The 10369-nt window shown below is 35.0% G+C and overlaps 2 protein-coding genes across 3 annotated transcripts in view; both read left to right on the forward strand.

Moving 5' to 3' along the window:
* LOC107703363 (ribonuclease inhibitor-like) overlaps positions 1-2849 on the forward strand; it is a 12171-nt gene extending 9322 nt beyond the window's left edge. The window contains exons 3-4 of the mRNA XM_016505997.1: positions 1050-1223; positions 2537-2849. Coding sequence (XP_016361483.1) covers positions 1050-1223; positions 2537-2555 — 193 coding nt within the window. The 3' untranslated portion in view covers positions 2556-2849. The remainder of the gene's footprint in view (positions 1-1049; positions 1224-2536) is intronic.
* Positions 2850-6339: 3490 nt separating this feature from the next.
* Positions 6340-9432, forward strand: LOC107703449 (uncharacterized). 2 transcript variants are annotated; one of them, XM_016506104.1, is made up of 6 exons: positions 6340-6468; positions 6964-7032; positions 7729-8031; positions 8234-8482; positions 8611-8682; positions 8792-9432. In XM_016506104.1, exons 1-6 carry the CDS (start codon positions 6420-6422, stop codon positions 8902-8904), a joined length of 855 nt encoding a protein of 284 aa, XP_016361590.1. In that variant the 5' UTR covers positions 6340-6419; the 3' UTR covers positions 8905-9432. The 2 variants fall into 2 exon arrangements, with proteins under 2 accessions (XP_016361590.1, XP_016361670.1); XM_016506184.1 differs by having other exon boundaries at positions 6983-7032.
* The last annotated feature ends 937 nt before the right edge of the window (positions 9433-10369 follow it).

Raw genomic sequence — 10369 nt, forward strand, 5'->3', positions numbered from 1 at the left:
CTGCCTACTTATACTCACGCTGTGATCAGCGGCAGCTGGATGCAATAATCGCATGCCAATGTGCATTGGCTCATTTATTTTACACTCAAAGTAGATTGGTCTCTCTAAGCGAGATCCCAATTCGTTGGTCATCCGACGTGACGTCTCCGTTCCCTCCTTCAGGGAACGAGGGTTACCATACGTAACCGAGATGTTATTATTACACATTGCAAATTTTCTGGAGTGACAACCATATTTAAATAATATTTTAAATCTGAATCAGAAATTGTGATGATTGCCACAGTGATAACCATAGCAATGGATGGGACAAATAATAATAATAATAATAATAATAATAATAAAATCTGATGTCAATAGATCTCGGAGTGTAAATGCTGATTAATAGACGTATCATTTGTTCTATATGAGGTTTAATTTCTTTAAATGTTACTTAAGTTAAAAATATTTGAAGGCTACATTCTCTTTTAAAGTATTAATTAATCATTATTAACTTAATTATACTGATTTAATGTACTTAATACTTTTTATTTTCAAATATGGTATTGGTGAACAACTAAAATGTTGGTACTGTGACAAGACTAATTTGTAGTATTATGAGAGTGTCAGATTGTGATTTCAAAATTGTGAATTGAACCTTTAATAGTTACACCCTTAATCTTTTTTCCCTATTATGAAATATACATAAAAATACATTTTTCAAACATCATATGAGGACAGGAGAAGGCTCATTATTATTATTGTGATATGTGATATGCTCGTCTGTGCCCCTTCACTTGAAAAATTAACAGAAATGATAAAGGCTCACACTCAGCTATGTAGGAAATATGTTTCCTTGTTTCAGTATGTTTTCACATCATACAGATGTGTTGAAGATTTTAGGGTTTTCATGTAAAGAAAAAAAACATACTTTTTTTTATGGTATTGAAATGAACTCTGTCAATCAGAAGCGGGTCTGAACCTTAGACTTGATCTGTTAATCGTGAAGTTGCTGCTTATCTGATCTGTAGACCCTGAACTGAGAGACTGAAGAGTGTCATTGTTCTCTACAGGTTGAGGGATTGTGGAGTCACAGATGAAGGTTGTGCTGCTCTGGCTTCAGCTCTGAGATCAAACCCCTCACACCTGAGATATCTGGATCTGTCTGGAAATAAACTAGGAGCGTCAGGAGTGAAGCTGCTCTCTGATCTGAAGGATGATCCACATTATAAACCGGAGATGCTAGAGTGAGTAGTGATGATTCAAAATGTTTGATTGTTTAAATTAAAGTTAATATAGTTTCTTCTTCTTAGGTTACTTTCTTGGTAATTGTGACTAACATGTTTAATAAGAGTTTGATTCGGTTTATAGTTAAGTATCTTGACGTTTCTTTTTTATTTAAAAATAATAGTATTTCACTAGTGAAAAAATAAATACACTTGTATTTGAAATACATTTATTTCATGCTAAGTATAGTACAAATTCATTCACGTATTTGTTTACTTAATAAAAGCACCCTGTAAGTGCAATACTTTTAGGATACTAAACTGAATTGGAAGTCAATTCTGCAAGACAGATTTTTCAGGAAAAGAGATTGACTAAAAATGAGCTCCTAAAACTTACTGCCAGATTCTGGAAGATTAATTCTTCAAACAGTGGTACAAGAGGATGTGATGCTCCTTCAAGGGTAACTCAAAACTTATCTGTCCATAAAGCCTATAAAAATAGTCTTCATGTATTTCACAACACTTCAGCATGTGATTCTTATTAAGTGAGGGTCATATTTTAGGAAAGTTGCAGTTCTGGAAAATGCTGGCGCTGGAGACTGAATGCTTCCTGATGGTTTCACACCTAATTCTTCACATTAATTCTTAATTCTTTTGCAGTTAACATGTGTCTTTTCTTCTCCACCTGTTTTTTCTGACCCCGCTGACCCAGTGAGCATTTCACTGTCCAATGGTCATGCCTTAACTTTGCAATTTTTGTATTGCATTAGTTTTGAATATTTCTCATGGGGATTTAATCATTTTTGACTTTTCAGTCTGAGTTAAATCTCTTTTTTGGCTCATTTTATCTGTAAAAGAAAACCTGCCTAATAATTCTGCACCCCTGAATATAAGGACTTTTTCACTTCCAGCCTTGATTGATGTGGTTTGAATTGGTAAAATGTGCTTGGAAAAAAAATATGATAAGAATATAAACGTGCCTAATAATTATGCACGCACTTTATAGTCATTGTTTTTTATATCTGAAATTATGAAATTAAATATTTAGAGAATGTCAATTTTAATGGAAAGATGGTAACTATTTATAATTACTATAATTGTCATAAATAAAACTGTGACAGAAAGAGAACAAAAGTATGGATAAGGGTCAAGGGTCATCATTTATGGTGGTTTGGATGCTAAATCAGAATCTGAATGCAAAAAGAGCTTTAAAAATCGTATGTCACAGGGTTAGTTTATAAATCTCTGACTAATAATGCAAATAGTTTGTTTTGGTTGTTCTAAAGTGGATAATGCAGTAATGTGACACACGTTTGCTTGTGTTTTACTTTCAGCTTTAAGATGTTAGTCTGACCTTCTCTGATCGCTGATGGTGAATAAAGAGCCGCTACAGACAGACATCACATTCAGCAGAATCAACAGACACAAACCCACAGTGATCATCACACACACGTGTTTGTGCAGCTTTACAGAATCATGCAATTCATGATTAGAAATCAGATGAGGAAAACTTCTGTTTTTTCCTCTGAAGTGACTTTTGTACTGGTGCCACATCACAAAACCCATGGTGACCCTGCAGACAAAAACAAGAGACCATCACAGAAATTCAAATGATTTCCACTACAAATACCATTACAAGTATTACAAACCATCAACTTTTCACCATTACAGTTTTTTACGATTGCTTAAGCATAATTTTGAAAACAGGGCCCGGTTTGTCAAAACACTACACACAATTAACACAACCCTACACCAAAGTAGCACAACACTTCAGATCATTTGCAAAATGGAACACTTTTGTCAAAACTATACACAACTTTATAAAAACAATATTTTGTTACAGCAATCGTAAAAAACTGTAAAACCATTAAATAATGGTTTCCTGTAGTGTTTTTCTTGGGACATATTGCATTAGGATTTAGTAACTTTAACAAAAGCCATGAATAGAAGGCAACCAATTTCCATTAAAATACATACAGTTTCCATTAAAAACAATACAACTTTCATTATAACCAGTAAAACCATTAAAAATTATGTGGTGGTTTCTATTCTTTTTTTGTTGTTGTTGTTTGTTAGTTTTTTTCAGCAGGGGACTGAAATAAAAGCATTACTGTACTGAACTAAAATACTTCTCTAAATCTACATAAAAAGATCAGAATGCAAAATGTATAATATGACAATAATAAACATAAACCTAGAGTCTAGAAACCTGAAACAACAGATTTCTTCAATTTTGTGTGAGAGAGTGTGTGTGTGTGTGTGTCTCATGTTAATCAGACTAATCACCTTATAGGCGACTATATTTACTCTATTTTCTAACTCAATAGTTCTCAAATGTAACCCGTTGTAGAATTGCTGCTGTCTCTTTATGAATGAATGGATATTCATGCCAGACAATGCTGAGTAATAAATAGCAGTGAACATTCGGACTAGGGCTGTCCTGGGATTTTACTGTAGTGCTATAGGCCACATGCTCTATCCACAAGTTTCCTACGCCCCATGAGGCCTTGCGTCAAAAGTGGGAGCGTCTTCCGGTTCGAAGCAAACAAGCGGGACGTGACACTCATTCATTCAACAGTTGACAGTCATTCAAGATTTAGCAATCCAAACCTCCTAACGATGTGGGAACACTACTTCAACGAACTTAAAAAGGGTGAAATAACACCTTTACCTTTACCCTCGGTGGTAAATGGTTGGGAGAATGACGTGAAGAAGTGGCCTTGTATCACTGCGGTCAAGCCTTGAAAATCTTGAAAATCAAGCCAGCCGCACTTTTCCTTGGCTTGCGCACTTACGGTATGGGTGCTGGGAGCGGTCAAAATGCATGTAAAGACGCTGTTATAACGGCGTTTCCTTTATACTTTTGCTGATATTTTCAATAGATTGCTGGGAGCGGTGACCCAAAATATGTCTGCATAAAACATAATTTAACCCCAAAAAGACCATAAAGCGACATCAGAATATTTATCTAATCGCTATTTTCCATCATGACATAAATGATACAATTTCAGGATTTGTTTTATGATTTGAACATTGATTTAATGTTTGTGAATACATTATTTTTTGTGAATCCATAAAACAATTATTTTATGAATGTGTATTTACCCAGTTGTAAATAGATATTCAATCGATATTGAATATCTAATATTTAAATTTACGGAATTAAATATTTGACCCTCTGGTAAAGATGTATTTTTGTTGCATAAAAATAGGATTTTGAAGAAAAAATTGGTGATTTATTTGAAGGTGAAATACCATGTACACAAACTAAAACAGACTAATAATAAAACGAACATTAAATTCAAACTAAAGCATTACATTTATTGAGGCCTTAAAATATGTAAGAAAGTAAAAAGGATGTATAAAATTTTTTAATCCTTTTCTTTTGGAAATTTCTTGTAAGTTATCCCCTGTCCCCTCTTGTAAGTCAAGCGTCTGCACAGAGGTTACCTGCTGGGTGTCACTCGAGGAGGAAAAGAGCGACTGAGTACAGGAGACCCAGAAACACTGAGGGCCCATAATGATGACTGTGGAGGGCCCGGCGGAGCCTGATTAAACTGTACAGGTGTGCAGGACATTAGTGACGTCACTGCTTAAGGCTGGAATTCACCACACGACTTGAACATATTTTTAACACTGTAAACATCACACATTTAACAACTTTATGAACCGTTATAAACAATATGTGTTCAAGAACTGGCTCTAAATATCACACACGTGATACCCTCAGACTGGATGGAATCAAAAGTCTAAAACTAAAATAAAAATCAATCAGTGCTCATCATACAGTACATGATTTATTTGTGAAATCTGTCAGCTCTAAATGACTGACCAAAGACTAGCTCCATAGCACTGACTGAAGGCAAATAACTTCAACTCGGGGAATAAAATCTTTACAAAAATCATGTTTATTCTAGCTGTTACTTGTAAATTTGCCTTCAGAGCAAACAGATCTGCAGAAGATTCAACATATTTCTGCAATATATTTTTAATTTTCAGTTTTGGGCTGGACCCCTACCTCTGTTTGTTAAATCAAGCATTCTGCGTTAGTTCAGGCAGGCCTCGTAGTCAAGCTTTGCTATCAGCAGATTGGGACAATTCAAACCCGGTCCCTATCAGCTGATCCGACTCCTAAGCACTCAATTGGCAAATCTCAAACAGGGCGGCTTACTTAAACGCAGCTTCTGTCTGCTTGCTTTGCTGCTTCCTCTGTACGCTGCTTGCAACCCACCTCCTCCCCATCTCCTCCTCTAACTTCTGTTTAACTTAATGTCATTCTGTTGTCATTGTTGCATGCTCTGTTCAGGGATTTTTTGTGCTGCTCTCATGTTCTTAAGATAGGAGGGTTGCCCCTGAAGCTGCTGCTGTTTCCCTGTCTTGGCTTTCATGGAGCTCATGAAGAGGACAGGGAACTTGGAACAGAGCCATGCCGCCAAATGTAACTTTAGAAAACATGCCAATAAAACTGGCCTTAAAGGGTTGTCTATGGTTTTCTTTTTGACTTAAGAGGTCCTGACTGAACTGTATCTGCATTTAGTATTTATGTAAAGCGGGCTGGTAATTAAAGATGACCAATCCTAACTGATCAGCTAAGAATTATTGTTTCCACTGAATCCATTAATGGTTGTTTCTATATAAAAATAAATAAATAAAAATAAAATTGTATTCATAACATAAATGGTAAACATGCAAAAAAAGACAGTGTGCATGTACATATGTATATTTTTTACAGTTTTCTATTTAAATATATGTTTAATGTTTATATGTTGCTTTTGTTTGTTTAATAGTGCATTTGCATTATTCTTTGTAAATCTGCTTTGAAACATGTTGTGAAAAACTACAAGAAACATTTTAGTTTTTATTGTTTTATTGATTTGTATTTTTGTATGAATTATATATTTATTTAATATATATATATTGGACAAAAAATGGACTTTGGCGTGTAAATGCTACGCGATGGGTAGGATTAGGGTTGTGGGGTAGATGCATATCATATGCACGCCAAAGTTTTATCAGTCATATGGTCTGTGCAAGCTAATAGACCACACATCTTCTCACAGCTCAATCTGCTTTGATAGAATAACCAGCAGAGGGCAATAAAGACCAATCATAATCATCCTTGAGAATCCAACCATTTTATCTCTGAAAGCTCTCAACTGTAGGAATGATACTTTCAGTTTTGTTTTTACTTAATTCTCGCTAAATGTGCAGTGGTTTATGAAATTTAGAAAGCCAGAATGTAAAACTCATGCAGAACTTTTACAATGTAAGTTTTTATTCTCTTAAATAAAGCTTTGTGTGTTTTGTGTTATTATAGCAGTAGTGTTGTTTGTTTGAGGAACATGTTTCCCTGTTAACCTGCTAATGATGCTAACATGTTTATCATTATGCTGACGAACAAAGATGATGTTGATGGTTTTATCGGTGGAATTATTAATGTAATTATTCAGTTGTTCTCCACTGTTTACTCTTTGTAATCAAATGATTTCGTGGTAGCAGGTTTCTGAATTTCTAGACTTTGTGTCCATTAAACATTTGGGTTTGATGGATCATGTTGAGTTGGATGATTACACTGAACATCTATAAAATACATAAAACCTAAGATTCAGATTATAGTTTGATGTTTCTTATAAGACCCACATGTGATAAATCCCTAAATAAAATTGAAACTGGAGGTTTTGACTGTATTGTGTCAGTTATGTAGTATTTTATCACTGTATTAAACTCTGTGTGATGTGTGTCTGTATCTGTCTCATAACAGCTGTCTGTATTCTCATCAGGTTCAAGCGCTTCAATCTTCTGCTGCTGTTTTGCTTCATCTATCAGAGCGGTCAGTGTCATTTTTGTTCATAAATTGTGTAAACTTCTAAAACGAGTTATTCTAGTCAATTGCTTCTCTTTTGGTAAGTTAAGATATTTTGTTGATATTAATGGATTGATGGTAGAGTTTTCTCAGCATATTAAATCATCACACACTATGACATCATTGACTTATCTATGCAGTTATTAATTAATCTATTAATAAAAATGGTTTGGTCTGGGATGTTGACGAATTCACTTGATCTGCACTGACGCATCTGCTTTAGCTTTGTTTTGTCATGAATGAGGGCTGTTTGTGAACTCTGAAAGACCAATAAGACACAAAACTGACTCATAAGATGAACAGTTCTGAACTCATGAAAGTGGAAATAATCAGCAGGGACACATAGACACATTTTCATACTGTAATGTTTCTGCATATTGCATAATTTCCTTTTCATGAGAAATAGCCCATGCATGGCTCGAACCAACAACCTTAAACTTTACAGGCATTTCTGATGTTAAATATTGAAGAAAATCCATCAGTTCACAATTGCTGAAGACACTTGGATAGTGAAACATCTTTAGCAAAAGTAAATACAACTGACTAAATTAAAATAACTCTCCTAGAATATTTTATGGTGACACTGATTACAGAGAATAAACACAGACACCACATGTATTTTTTAGCATTGATACGTTGTATTGAATGACTCTGTGTTTGCAGGAGCCCCGCCTGTAGGAACCAGCACTATATCTGTGTCAGGAAAAAAGAGAGACAACGTCACACTGCCATGTCAATTTGAGACCAAAAAGATTTCTGATATTAGTTTAAACAATGGGTCAGAAAACATCCCTGTCTGTCAGACTGAAGAATGTAGTGGACGAGTATTTAAAAAAGGAAACTGTGACGTCGTCTTCAAGAATCTGAGCTTCAGTGATGCTGGGACGTACTTTTTGCATGTCTATTACAATAATGATCAGACAAAGCTGAGGCGACAAATCAGGACGTACCAACTTCATATTCATGGTAAAGTCAAAAATGGTCAAACTACCAGCATCTGTTTTCTGGATTTCCTTTAATAATTGTGTGATAACCATCTAACCAGCAGAGACTCTGAACGGGACACTAATATTCAGATTAATCTGAATATTGGCTGATTTTACCCACTGATAAATGATTACATTTGTTCCCCCGGTCTTACATATATGCTTATGCTGTTTCTCCTCAGATGAGGTTTCTGTGAAAACAGGTGAGGAGCACAAGTTAGATGTCCTTTCTAATGCTAATCAAGTTGTGCACTGGACCAGAAACAAAACAAATTGGAGGGAGGTTTGGAGCAGAAGCAACGGAGCTCAGAGCGATCAACTGACCGACACTGATGGGACTCTGAGCATTAAAGAGTTTACAGCCAATGATGCAGGAACATACAGAGTTCTGGACTATGAAGGAGAAATCTTGATCACAGTGACAGTTACAGGTGAGAGAAGATCAGTGTATATTTAGAAATATTATTTGTATAATAAGTGGACAGCTGAGGTTTATTCATCACGATTTGAACAGCAAATATATGCTAAACTGTGATTAACCTTTTGATATCCTCTACAGAATCAGACACAGAATCAAAGGAAAAATACTACAACACAGATGATGACAAAACTGATAACACAAGACAACACTGTAAGTAAATCAAGAGGCATTGAGAGCTTCACAAAATCTTTAAACAGTCAGGTTTAAAAAGAACAAAACAAACATTAAAATGTGTTCTCTTCCCTCCGTCCCCTTCTAGCTGTTTGGTTTTGGATTATGATTGTTGGATTGACTATAGTTCTGCTGGTTCTGGCTTTGATTATGCTTCCTGTCATCAAGAAGCAATTTCTGAAGAAGAGAGTTTCATACTAAGGGACCCAAATTGTATGGGGCCCTGAATCCAGTGAAGCCACCGGTTACTTATGCTTTCAGAAGCAACAGGATTCTGTCAACATATTTCTGCAGCTTATGTTTAATTTACAAAACATATGAGCATTTGCACTGCACCCGTACACCAGCACTCACAGTTAAAGTGACCTATAGACTGGTTACTTAAGGCTTACCAATCATAAATCATCAACTAGTTATTATTGTTACTTTTGAATTCATCAACTATTGTTTGAAAAGAAAAAAAAAGAAAAAAAAAGTATTCACAGTAAAAATAGCATGTATTTTTAGCATGCATATCTATGCCAAACTGAGAATGAAGCCTGTGCATGCATGTATATTTTGTATTATTTTCTTTTTACATATTACTATGTATATTTAATATGGCCTTTGCAAGAGTCTTAAGCTTCTCATAGTGTCTTCGTCATCTACTGGAGATTTTCTCCTTTCCACTGTTGCTTTTGTCTGTTTAATAGAGCATTTGCGTTATTCTTTGTCAGTCTGCTTTGAAAGAATGTGTATTGAGAAAAGCTAAACAAATTAAACGAATTAAATTAAATTAAATTAAAAATAAAATTTTTGTAAGAATTAAAAATCAGGGCATCTGCGAGTCCTTAAAAAGTCTTAAATTTAGTTGCATTAAATTTAAGGCCATTAAAAGTCTTAAATGGTACAAGAAAGTACTTAATTATGATTTCAAGAGGTCTTAAATTTGATGAATGGAAAGTCAAGAATTGCGATATGGCTTAATGTGATGATTAAACTTTAAAAGGCTGTGATTTCATTAAATATCTCATTCAGTGAATGTTACTGTCACAGTAACAGGCGTTCTTTCAAAAACGTCAGTTAATGTTAATTATTCATATGTAAATTATTAAATAGCCTACACAGCCTAATTCACAAAATCATGTCACTGAAAATCATGCAAAATTATATTAAACTTTAGAGAGATCAGTCTGTGCCTAGAGACAAAGGGATAACCAGTCACACCCCTCTTAACATTAGTGAGGAAACATTCCCTCTCTGGAAGTGATATACATGTGTTTGTTTTAGCCATCGAACGCCCTTTGGGTCATAATTAGCCTACCTGTTAAAGGGGTCATATGATGCAATTTAAATTTTTCCTTTCTCTTTGGAGTGTTACAAGCTCTTGGTGCATAAAGAAGATCTGTAAAGTTGCAAAGACTAAAGTCTCAAATCCAAAGAGATATTCTTTATAAAAGTTAAGAGTCAGCCACGCCTACCTAAAACGGCTCGTTCTAACACGCCCCCACATATCTACATCACTATGTGGGAAGATTTGCATAACGCTGCCCAAATGTTCACGCAAAGAAAGAAGGCTTAACTTTTATTCTCGCTGTCGTATTGTTGTTTCCGCTGCCGCCATGTCGTGAAGGCGCTGTGTGTTTCGTTGTGAAAGCGAAACTACTTTGGTTGGTCTTCCAAAAGA

This window comes from Sinocyclocheilus anshuiensis, unplaced genomic scaffold (assembly GCF_001515605.1).
Source record: "Sinocyclocheilus anshuiensis isolate Anshui unplaced genomic scaffold, SAMN03320099.WGS_v1.1 scaffold61, whole genome shotgun sequence".
Classification (NCBI taxonomy): Eukaryota; Metazoa; Chordata; class Actinopteri; order Cypriniformes; family Cyprinidae; genus Sinocyclocheilus; species Sinocyclocheilus anshuiensis.